A 12,538-nucleotide genomic window follows, 5' to 3' on the forward strand; every position below is an offset into this window, starting at 1 on the left:
TGAGGTCAAGGAGGTGACAAAACAGAAGCACATGGAAACTTTTTCCTCATCATCACCAGGATAGTCTCTCCTCAGTGCACCAAGGAGAGACTGGGTGCTTGCAGAGAGGATCCTGGTGTTTCTGACAACATTGTTTATAATTGTGTGTGCCCAAATTGTACAGGTGGAGATTTGAAACTACCTCTCTCAGCATCTTCTTTGCAGAGGATTTTGTGGATTTCTCTATTGCTGCTCTTCCTCTCAACCACCAAATCCATGGGGTCATGTTGATAAATATGGAAATACAGAGATCATCTCTATGCTATTTCTAATGACTTACTTGTTTTATTAACTAAAGAGAGAACTAGAGTATCATATGCAGTGTTAGGGAGAGGATTCAAAATTAAATGATTGCAAGTCCTATCTGTTTCTACCATGTCGTTTTTCAAGGAGTCATATATTTTTAAAAAATTAACCACTTTTTTCTAATACTCTGGTTTCTCTTCATATTGTACATATCTTTTGCCTTTTAATCACTTCTTTTGAGAAACAATGTAGAAAACCATTGTTGTTGTAGATTAATCACCTTATACCTTGTGTCAGGACACCACACACTCCACCAAATTTGTCACTAAAAAATTACTGTTTATCTGGAGTTGGCGTATTGCACCAAAGTAAAAGACTCTGGGGTGGGTGGAGGGGAGTGTACAGGTCCAAAAAGGATGACAGAGGACTTAGTGGGGGTTGTATTATTATGTGAAAAACTAGAAATGTTATGCATGTACAAACTATTGTATTTACTGTTAAATGTAAAACATTAATCCCCCAATAAAGAAATTAAAAAAAATTCCCACCGGGGATCCATCTGAAGGGAGGATGGACAACATACTCTATGCCACACCTGAGGAAGATGGGTCCTGATATTGGGCAGCTTGGAATTCTCCTACTCATGACCACAGAATGTGAGCTCAGATCTACAGTAATGCAGAGGTCACATAGGCTCCTAAGCTGAATATGCCCCCCAGATCAAATCAAATAGATGGGGTTTACAGTCAACAATATTTATACACCTTTCCCATTTTAGGGAGCTACTCTCTTCCCTAATCCAACTTTCTATCCTTTTTCTAGCCATGACATCATCTCCCCAGACAATAACTTGGATCCACCTGCATATCAGATTTCAGGCTCAGGGAAAAAACAACAACAACAAAAAAAACTAGTATAGCCACAGGCCCTTTGGAATAAAACTAAAATATGCCTACTAGCTATCTACAAATGGAGACCCCCTCCAACTCTTCATCTGCACTATTTCAACCTTTAAGTTCATGAATGATCAAAAATTTATGTGGCTTTGTATGTTAACTCTCTTTTCAGCCACCAAGTTCCAGATGCTAGCAGGATGTTGACCAGACTTCCCTGGACAGACAACCCCACCAATGTGTCCTAAAGCTCTGATTCCCCAGAGCCTCATCCTACTAAGGAAAGAGAGAGACAGACTGAGAGTAGGATCGACCTGTCAATGCTGATGTTCAGTGGGGAAGCAATTGCAGAAGCCGAACCTTCCACCTTCTGCATCCCACAATGACCTTGGGTCCATACTCCCAGAGGGATAAAGAATAGGAAAGTTATCAAGGGAGGGGATGGGATACAGAGTTCTAGTGGTGGGAACTGTGTAGAGTTGTACCCCTCTTATCCTATGGTTTAGTCAATGTTTCCTTTTTATGAATAAATAAATATTTTTTTAGAAAGTGGCTATCAAAAATATTGCTGAAAAAGATAAAATAATAAAAGTTAAAACTTGACTATATTGCCAAAAGTATTATATTGATTCAGTGCAATCACTATCAGAATTCCATAGCATTGTTCAAATATCTAGAACAAACGTTACCTAAATGTATATGAATAATAAAATTATCAATGGTTCTGAATTACCAGTGGTTCCCTAGCAGAAACGGAGGTATTGACTTCTTGACTACAAATTATACTAAAAAGCCAGATTCATCAAATCAGTGTGGCATTTTTTTTTTCTTTGTATCCTGTATTTGAGTGAGATCTCCTCGTGTTGACCTCCTTCTGGCTTCTTTTGCTTAGCATGATTTTCTCCAAATCCATCCATATATAGCAAAAGGCAACAACCCATCCTTCCATCTTGTATAGAATGAAACAGACCAGGAAACAGACAATAACCAATGAAAACACAACTTGAAATCCTGATGCATAACTAAAGCTGCCCAACAGGGAGGAAATGGAGAGAATGTTTGGGACAGACACTGACATTCTGGTAGTAGACACAATGTGAGTTTGTATTAATGCATCCATTTTAAAGAGTGGAATTAAAGAATAGGGAAACTTCCAATGGAGGGGATGGGATCCAGAACTCTGATGAAGGGAACTGTATGGAATTGTACCCCTCTTACCCCAGAATCTTGTTAATCATTATGAAATTACTAATAAACTTTTTTTAAGTGGAATTGTTCACAAACAATCTATTCAGTCTTTTAAACTAACATTACTTGATTTTAAAAGAACAGTGTGAAATTGTAATCAAAACAGAAACAAATGCCAATGGAATAGAATGGAGAATACAGAAAGAAACACTCGGATATATGGAGTGTTAATGCATGACAATGATTCCAAGAGCATAAAAGAGAGGAAGTCTCTTTTTAATCATGGAAAGTCTGAATAAACAGATGCAGAAAGAATATAACTGGATTATGCCTCGTATTATGTACGAAAGGTAACCCACGACTTCTTTTTTCTTGATTGTCTTATTAGAAGGTTAGTGGTTTACAGTTAGGTTGTAGGCTCATGGGTATAATTTCTCAACTCACCAAGACAGATATCTACAAAACACACTCACCTCCAAGAAGGCCCACCATCCTCATGTGCCAGGACCTGTAAAACTTCCCTCCACCCACTCTCTCCTTGTCCATTTTCCACAAAGTCCCTTGCATTGGAGCCTTGTACCAACCCAGTCCAAGTTTTAGCTTTTGTTTCCACTTTCTGTTCTTCTTTCTTAAGTTCTGTCTATGAGTGAGATCATCCCAGAATTATCCTTATCTTCTGGCTTATCTCACTTGGTATGATTCCTTCAAGCTCCATCCAAAAGGAGGTGAAGATGTTGATTTTATCATTATTACTTGCAGAGTAGTATTCCATTCTACATATACACAACAAAAGTCTTAGCCTCTCATCTCTTGTTGGCACCTAGGTTGTTCCAAAATACGCTGAGTGTCTGTCTTATAAAATACACTGAAGAAAAAAATATTTGATAATGACCACAGGATATCTTCAGTATTTTGATATCAACAACAAGCCAAATAAGAGCAAAATAAACATAGGGAATCACAATAATTTCAAAAGCTTCTCCACACTGACAGAAATTACTGATAAAATGAAAAGGCACCTCTCTGAAGGGGAGAAAATATTTTACATACTGTAACTCTGGGGAAAAAAGGTAACAACCAATATGATTCAAAAAATATACAATCAAAACTTTTTTAAAAAATTAAAAATGAAGATGAACAATGAACAAAATGTTCTATCAAAGAAATACAGGTGGATACCAGATATATGGAAAAAAAAACAATGTCATCTGTTATCATTAGAAAAAGCACACAGAGCAGTTATGATGGCTTCATTAAATTACAAGACCTGGGTGGGAGTCCTTATTTCCAGGGTCAGACTTGAATTCCAGCAGGCATCCCTCTCCCTCAGACCCAGATGGACAGGTGGCCATTGCATTCTGTCCGGGAACTGTGACTCCTTTCTTTCCGCTCAGCTCAGTGTCATCCGTCAGCGCTCTCTGGAGCACTTCTCGGAGTGATTTCCGAGCCTGGGGCTGCCTGTGTCGTCCCACGAAGAAATAGATGATGGGATTCACCACACTGTTCATGGCAGAGAGCAAGTAGAGGACAGGCAGTACTGTGTCAGAGTGGCTCACTGCTGAGGAGAGCCTATAGGCCATCAAGCCTGCACCAAGGGGCAGGCCCAGCAGCAGGAAGACCAGCACACTGAGCAGGATGGTCACATAGAGTCTGGTGGGCGGGCTCCTCCTGGAGCCGCACTGGACCCGGATGAGCAGAGTCAGGCAGGACACACAGAGCACCAGGAAGGTGATGAAAGACACCCCATCCAAGACCAAATAGAAGACGTCACAAGAGAAGCCAACCATATATTCACACAGAAGCTGAAATGCCCCAGAAAATAATGCCAGTGCCCAGATGAGGGCACACAGGATGGAGGAGAGGCGCTGGGGGCGGTGGCATCTGTACCAGAGGGGCCAGAGCACAGAGACACAGCGCTCGGTGCTGACGGCCATCAGCAGACTCAGACCCACCAGGAAAGAAGTGAGCTTGACTGCTTCTAACAGCTCCGTATTCACATCTTCGTAAATTTGTGAAAGAATTAGTATGAGCCAGATGCTGTTGCATAAGAGGAAGGTGAAGTCCGCACAGGCCAAGTTGAGGATGTAGACAGAGAAGGGGTTCCTCTTCACGCAGAACCCCAGCAGCCAGATGACAACCCCATTCCCCACAGAGCCACAGAGCCCAAGGAGCACTGTCAGCAGGAAAACTATGTTTCTGAAATCAAAAGAGACCGGGGACCTGTCTCCACTGGGTGTACCTATCTTTGATATGTTTACCTCTGTTAGAGGCCCATCTCCACTCATTGTTTCTAAATCTGAAGGTTTTGGAATATGAAAATATCCTGGATAGTGCAGCACACTAGACTCGTTACCAGGTTGTGGTGAAAATAAACCATCAGTGTAGTTTCCATATTTGGTGTAGTTTCCATATTCAAATACCATCTCCCAGTCCTGCTCCATGCTCAGTAAAGATCAAAATATGAAAGGAGTCAGAGGCACTGAGTTCAGAGGCACGACACACACTGCAGCTCAGACTTCCCAGCAGCCTCAAGAACACAGGGTGTGACTCTTGGGAGATCCTCCCAGCCAGGACCTGCTCCCACAGCCTGGAGGCTACAACACCACAAATGAGTGTATTAGCTTAGGCCTAAAACCACTAAAGGTATAGAAGTAAAGAAATTCTTTGACATTTGTCTTAGAGATGTCTTTATAGGCTCCACTCCAACTGCAAAATTAAAAAAAAAAAAGAAAGAAAGGTAAAAATCAACAAACAGGAATGTAACAAGATAAATGTAGCAAGTTAAAAATAAATCCCTATACTACTGATGAAATTTTGATCAAAGTACTGACATTGTACTAAATGGGAAATATATTTGTACATCTTATAACAATAAAAAATTTAGTATACAAAAATCATCTATTGAATCTAAAACATGACCAACCTTATAATAGTGTTCAGAATATCAGGACAGACACTTTTCCAAAGACATACAAATGGCCAATTGGCTCAAGGGAAAATGCTGATCTTAACTATTATTAGCGAAATACAAAACAGAATCCCAAGGAGACACCATTTTACAGGTTAGCTACATCACAAAGATAAGAAGCATTGTACAGGGTGAGGAGAAAGAAGAATGCAATACAGTGCTGGAGGGAATAAACGTTGGTGGAGCCTCCATGGAAAACAATATGAGAACCTACCCTATAACCCTGTAATCCCTTTCCTGGGGATATATTCTCAGGAGACAAACATGCCTATCCAAAAAGATCTGTGTATACCTATGTTCATAGCAGCATAATTTGTAGCAGCCAAAGCCTGGAAGCAACCCAGGTGTCCAACAGCAGATGAGTGGCTGAGCAAGTTGAGATATACAAACAAAATGGAATTCTATTCAGTTATCAAAATCCATGGATTCTCTATCTCATCTTGTATGGAGCTTGAAGGAATCATGTGAAGTGTGATAAACCAGAAAAAAAAAAGGAGGGATATGGCATGATCTCATTCATAAACAGAAGTTGAGAAATAAGGACAGAAGGGAAAACACAAAACAGAACTTGCATTGACTTGGCATATCGCAGTAAAGAAAAAGGACTCTGGGAGGGGAAGGGGGTTTCAGGTCCTAGAACATGATGATGGGGGTGGGGGGGTGTTTTGCAGCAAATTGAGAAATTTTACACAGCTACCAACTGCTGTGTTTACTGCCAACTGTAAACTATAAATCCGCCCCCCAAAAATAAATTAAATAAAGGGATCGCTATCATATAATCCAGTTAAAACTAGGCATATATTCAAAGAGTATATAAACACAAATTTTGAAAGATACCCGCAGGGTTGGGTGGTAACTCACTTGGCAGGATGAAAATGTTACCATGTACCTGGACTTGAGTTCAAGGTTTTTTTTCCCCACTGGTGAGTGGGAGAGGGGGGGAGTTTGCTTTTTATTAGTGGTGGAGCACTGCTGCTTATTTCTTCTCTACCTCTCTATTTCTTTATCTCTCATCTCAATCTTTACTACTGTCTATCTATCATGATCTATCCAAAAATAAAAAAGATACTGAGAGTGATGGAGTTCAACAGACACCAAGCCTCAGTGACAACCTTAATGGCAAAAATGATAATAATAATGCATAATAATATATACGTATCATGCAGCATGATTCACAAGAGACAAAACATGGAAAGAAATTCAGTGTCCATCAACAGAATAGTAGAGAAAGAAGATTTGGTCTAAGCACATCTTTATACTTGGAATCTAAAAGAGAAAGACCCATAGACTCAGGGAATGAAAGGTAGATTTCAGAAGCTAAGAAGGACATGGGTTGATGGCAGCCAACTTCAAACTTTCACTCTGACATGAGTAGTTTCTAGGGTTCTACTGTGCAGCAATGTGACTACAGAGAGCTATGCTCTTCGGTGAAATCCAAGTTTGCAAAGAGGATACAACAATGAGTATTTAGAACTGAGTTAAGGTGATTATTTCACAGAGTACTTGTCCCTCCAAATGTTATGATGAAACATAACTAAACGTTCAGTTAAACATTTAAAATAGCTTCACATGAATACCTACGTAATATCTGACCAGTTTAGACACATGCTGTAGCAGATACAAGCTGTACGACTGTAACATAATTCTAAAGGTCACCTGGACTCTGCATTGTCAAGTTACTAAGTACTTAAGGTGAAAGACAGCACAAGTCTCATACTTCCATTTGCTGTAGACTACTAGCTGCAAAATTAAAGACATGTATCTGCATGCCCTCTATCCTAACCTCCCATCAGACCAGCTTGGAGCAGATACAGAGAGGGACAAAGGGAATCCCATATGCTTTGTGGAAACAGCCTGCTGAGGAAGGAACAGAGATGCTAAGTGAACCCAGAAGGAAGGAGAGAGGCAGGTTAGAGAACTGAAAGCACAGACACTTCTCACCTGTGTCTTCTCCAGGAACTGGACCTTCCACAACTGGGGCAGCTGCTGGAATGTGCCTGTGCTTGTGGAGTCACAGGGTGTCTCTCCAGTGTGGTCTCTGTATATGCACTTCCCGCTCACTGTATCAGATAATGAGAGAATCTGGGGAAAGTTCTGTGCAGAGTCCCAGGGACCCCTCCTGCACTTCCTGCCTGCATCACATGGGTCTGACTCAGAGAAACTGTCAGAGCTCATAGCAGGTACCCTGGTCAACTGTGATGTTTGTCTAGAAAAGAGTGTCAAACCAGTGTCCCAGAACTGTGAGAATCTACAGAGCAGAGAAGGGAAATTCAAAGCTAAGGAAGTAAAATGCTCATCCCCATGTTCTAAGAAGCAGAGTAGGAATAGTATTGTATAAAATTGTTAGTAACAATTTTCCACTGGAAGTGGGCATCAAATCCCCATAGATTGAGCTCAATTGATCTTATTTTAGCACAAAATGTGTAGGATCTATTGAGGAGTTTAGCAAGGAGACAAGAGAAAGTGTACTAGACTCAGAGCAGAGGAAAAAGACACTCCTATGTCAAGTGCAGCCTAAGCCCCTCCTGACCTGACATGGTAGAGAAAGTGCCTCTTGTCCACTGGAGTCCTCTGTGAAAATTCAGAGGAAGAATGGAGATAAAAATGCCACTGGAAAAGTCTTTATTTAACCACTTATCACAATTAGCAGTTATTCCCATGTTTCCATCATATTTTATCCTCTCCTGGCCAATGGAATGTCTTTTGAGAATGATTGTTACCTCATGATTCTGTTTCTGTGTTTCCAAATTGTACATAATAAATTTCTTGGTCTGACTATCTTTTACCTTCCATATAAGACATACTTTTGCTGCTTTTGTTAATTGTACATATGTAAATGCAAAACCCTCCTAGAGTGTGCTTTGTACCTATTTAAAGTATTTTCCAACTTAAATTCTTGTTATTTGTACATTCAATTTGATCTTGGCTAAATGTGTGTGACAAAACATTTTTAAATATGAACTTATCTACACTATTTCTCTACATGTCTTTGATCTAGTGTGTGGGATGGAATATACGATCCCTTTTGTCCTCCCTGATGACTAAATGAATATTATTATTGTATTGTTGTTTTTAAAAGGGTATATATTTGCACAGTAATTTTAATAGGTATGAATTCTATATTTTTATGTTGTAGTATTTGTACATGTTATTAAATAAAGCTTATTGAGTAAAACCTCATATATATATGAATCTTCAATTTCATAATTTTATTTCTCTTTTAATTTCTTTATTGGGGGATTGATGGTTTACAGTTGACAGTAAAACACAATAGTTTGTACATGCATAACATTTCCCAGTTTTTCACATAACAATTCAACCACCACTAGGTCCTTCTCTGCCATCATGTTCCAGGACCTGAACCCCACCCCCCCACTCCAGAGTCTTTTACTTTCGTGCAATACACCAAGCACATTTTTCATTTCTATTTCATGATGCTCACATTTCATGAGAGCTGGAGATTTTTCCACTTGACATGGAAGTTCAGCAAGGAAGGCATGTGACCTTCTACTCTGATTCTGATTCTGGTAGCTTGTTCTCTTAATCAGTTCTCTAATGTGAAGTTGCCAATAAACATTCTACCATTTTCATTTGTCACCTGACTTTTGCTATCTCCCCAGTCCATTCAGCCCATGTTTCTGTAAACTTTTCAAATCAGTGCACAATATAAGTAGGTAGCCTTATTAATGTATTCTTTTGTAGTTGGGTAATAAAATCCAGTGATGCCTTATGTTGAAAATTTTAATTAATAGTAACATTAACAACCTTGCATTTTATTGCTAACTTTAGTCCCCTTTTGTATAACAAAAAAAGAAATCTACTGAGATGCTTAAGACCACACCTATCTCTAATGGCAATGTTTAACAAAGAGAGTCTAGTGCCAAAATCCGGCCTCTTCACTCATGTGCAATCACAAGTCTTATCTTAGAGAACCAGGAATGTGTGTATTGGAAACTCTCCTTTGGTCCATACTCCCAGAGTGATAAAGAATAGAAAAGCTTCCAACGGAGGGGGTAGGATACAGAACTCTGGTGCTTGAAATTGTATGGAACTGTATCCCTCTTATTCTACAATATTGTCACTCATTATTAAATCACTGATACATTAAAAAAATCAAATTAAAAAACTCTTACCTTATGGAGACAGACAAAAAGAAAATCAGTGGATGGATGTGGAGGAGGCTGCAGGTGAATGACAGACAACAGCAAATCCCCTTAGTGAGGATGATTTGGACTCTGCAGATTCCAGGGAATATCACTAGATTTCAGATCTCATTATTAGATCAGGAGGAGAAATATGTGACTTCTCTTATTACCACAGATAGCAAGTGGGAGTTTCTGAAGCCCATGAATTCTGCACTAATTGTTGCAATCTTCAGAGAGGAAGGATAAGATCCAGCTCAGATTACATGTATCATCTCATCATGCACACACACACACACACACACACACACACACACACACCCCAGACTCCACTAGATTATGTTGTCCTTGTTCTGAACAGAGCTCGGTTGTCAGTGTAGGTCTGTACCAGATGTTTGTCCCTCTCCATCTCAGGATCACTGCTAACACCATAGGTGTGTCACTGAGACTTACCTTTGCCTGATTTTCCCACAGGGAATTGTGCTCAGTGCGTTGAAGAACAAGTACATCAGGAAGGAGGGAGATACCTTCCAGACACCAAGTTGCAGGCACTATCACGGGGAACCCTAACTTCTCTGATGCAGACAACTTCACCAAGTGTGTCCTGGAACCTCACTTCTCCAGAGCTCCACCCCACTAAAGAAAGATCGAAACAGGCTGCGTGTATGGATCAACCTGCCAACACCCAAGTCCAGTGGAGAAGCAATTATAGAAGCCAGAACTCCTACATCTTACATACCAAAACCAATGTTGATTCATACTCCCATTGGGGGAGAAGTGATAGGAGGAAGAGGATAAGAGGGTTCTGAACTCCAGCTTCATCAGCCAGTACCCAGAGTGAGGGGAGGAAAAGGGGAGTGACATTTGGATTTAATAATAGAGCCTTTTTTGTGGCTTGGAGGAGAGGAGAGGGCTGGATCTGGAAGAAAAAGGGAGCAATTATGTACAAGTGTAGACAGGTACTTGTAGAGATGATAGTTAACCCATGTCTGCAACCTTGGGGGACCTTGGAGGACTGCAATGGAGAGGGATTGGGGATTCAGAACTCTGGTGGTGGGAGCACTGTGGAATTATGGCCTGTTGGCATGTAATTTTGTAAATCAATATTTAATCATTAATTTACAAAAAGAAAAAAAGGAAGGAGTCAGAGTCCATGGTCTAAAATCTGAGGGAGATACCACGTTTCAGGAGTCCTGGAAGGGGAAAGAGAACACAGACCTAATGGTAACTCCTGCTGGTCTTTCTCTGCCAGGGTCATTTATTCTGACTTAGAGAGCAGTGCAGGGTCTCTTCACAGTAAGATGATTATACCAATGAGAGAATGCCAGAGAGATACCTAGACCTTTAAGAGTCGCATGCACCTTTACTATTTTCCCCTGAGAGAGAGAGAATGAATCCACTTGGATCAGCAAAAGGACAGGCTCAGATGATGCTAGATATGAGAGACTGGTTCCAGGGAGGAAACAATGAGCATCTGGAGGTGAGGACATACACACATACCCGTGTGCTGATGTTGATGGCACCAGGAGACACAGACATTGCTGTAATGGAGAAGTATAAGTGGTCCTGAGGCAGTAAGTGTCAAACCCAAAGTGCAATGGGTTTGAGGAACCCATTTGAGGAAGGCCCTTCACTTCAGTGGCCTATGGTAGATGTACACATGTGGGGTCTCACACAACAGAGTAGACAGAAGGCAGAGAATGTCACTAAGAACCACAGATGACCATCGGGGTTCTGAGTGATTAGACATACAGACTGCTTTCCCCATCATGTTCTCTACAAGGAAGTGGAAGAAAGAATGCCAAGGCAAAGAAAGAGTTAACTAACCAAACTGTAAAAAAAAAAAAAAAAAGGAGAGAAGCCAGAGATAACAGGAGACCTTGAGTAAGGTATCCCTCCCCCCAGGGGTCTATCTTAGGCTGATACCTCTAAGTGCTCAGGCTAAAGTTTCCCAGGCACAGCTATGAAGAAAAAGATAACAGTAACCAAGGCAACAGACCCTGAGCAATGGGTCCAAGTCCCACCCCCTTAACCTTGCTGCCTCTGCTTCTGTAATGATGCTTTCTGCTCTCAGCCTTTATCCCTTATCTAAGCTTGTACCATCCCTTTGTTCTGCAAACAGAACTCTTTTGAGATCATGAGTTCCTTCTGTGGTCTGTTAATGCTGATAAAGTTTTCCTTCTTACTTGGACTCCATCAGAGGGCTCTGATTTCTGATCCCACAACAATACTTGTGCAAGTCTATCCGTCATGGAAGGAGCAACCCACACAGCTGTGCTGCTAAATTCTAGGTCCTCTCTCTTCTGTCCCCATTGTGCACACAAAGGTGGCAGGGGAATGACAGATGAGACTCATGAGACTGTGCTCCAAACTCCTAGTAGAACCAATGCAGCTTTCCACCCACTCTGATGATAGGGAGCTTGCCACTTACATGGTCAAGAGAATATCCACCATCAGTTCTAGCACAGACCTTTTATCTCCATTTCGTGAGGCTGAAAATCTATTCCCTATTCAGTGGGTAAGAGCGTTCACTGTGCAGGTGAACATGACCCTGAGATCTTGTTTTCTTCCCCCAGCCCTCCTCCCCTTCTATATGGCCCCTGTCCTCTGCAGACAGATAGCACATCTGTGATGTGAGAACTGGGGCTCTAAGTGTTGGGATGTGAGATCTCTTTGGTCCAGCCTTACCTCCTGAGGCTATAGTGGTGTCTCTGCCACACCTGCATCTGTCTAGTGATGTAGAAGATGCTGAAGTTCAGTAGGACCCAGGAACTTTGCCCCTGCAGGTTGGTCTGCTTCTAATTCTGCTTCTAAGACCCCTTCTGTTTTGATCATCACGTTAGGTTCACTTGCATTGCTTAATGCTGTGGTCTATTTACATAATCACTGCTTTACCTGAGACCCGCCCTGCCTACAGGGCATTGGTTTAATCCCACTGGTTCCCATTCTCTTTTCACTCCGCCCCCTCTCCTATTCATATCCTGTTTTCCATCATTTAATCCCCACTGGTTTGCTCTCTTTTTTCCACTCCACCCCCTATCCTATGTACTTCCCCTTCCTGA

At 41.1% G+C, this 12,538-nt stretch overlaps 1 protein-coding gene across 4 annotated transcripts; it reads right to left on the reverse strand.

Annotated features, from left to right (window-relative positions):
* Positions 1-1,788: 1,788 nt before the first annotated feature.
* Positions 1,789-7,416, reverse strand: LOC132536662 (mas-related G-protein coupled receptor member X1-like). 4 transcript variants are annotated; one of them, XR_009548147.1, is made up of 4 exons: positions 7,254-7,402; positions 5,549-5,768; positions 2,832-5,072; positions 1,789-2,120 (listed from the first exon to the last, which is right to left on the reverse strand). XR_009548147.1 is itself a non-coding variant. In XM_060184807.1 (3 exons), exon 3 carries the CDS (start codon positions 4,805-4,807, stop codon positions 3,620-3,622), a length of 1,188 nt encoding a protein of 395 aa, XP_060040790.1. In that variant the 5' UTR covers positions 4,808-5,072; positions 5,549-5,663; positions 7,276-7,402; the 3' UTR covers positions 2,627-3,619. The 4 variants fall into 4 exon arrangements, 3 of the variants coding, with proteins under 3 accessions (XP_060040790.1, XP_060040788.1, XP_060040789.1); XM_060184807.1 differs by lacking the exon at positions 1,789-2,120 and having other exon boundaries at positions 2,627-5,072; positions 5,549-5,663; positions 7,276-7,402; XM_060184805.1 differs by lacking the exon at positions 1,789-2,120 and having other exon boundaries at positions 2,627-5,072.
* Between the last annotated feature and the right edge of the window lie 5,122 nt (positions 7,417-12,538).

This window comes from Erinaceus europaeus, unplaced genomic scaffold (genome assembly GCF_950295315.1).
Source record: "Erinaceus europaeus unplaced genomic scaffold, mEriEur2.1 scaffold_833, whole genome shotgun sequence".
Classification (NCBI taxonomy): Eukaryota; Metazoa; Chordata; class Mammalia; order Eulipotyphla; family Erinaceidae; genus Erinaceus; species Erinaceus europaeus.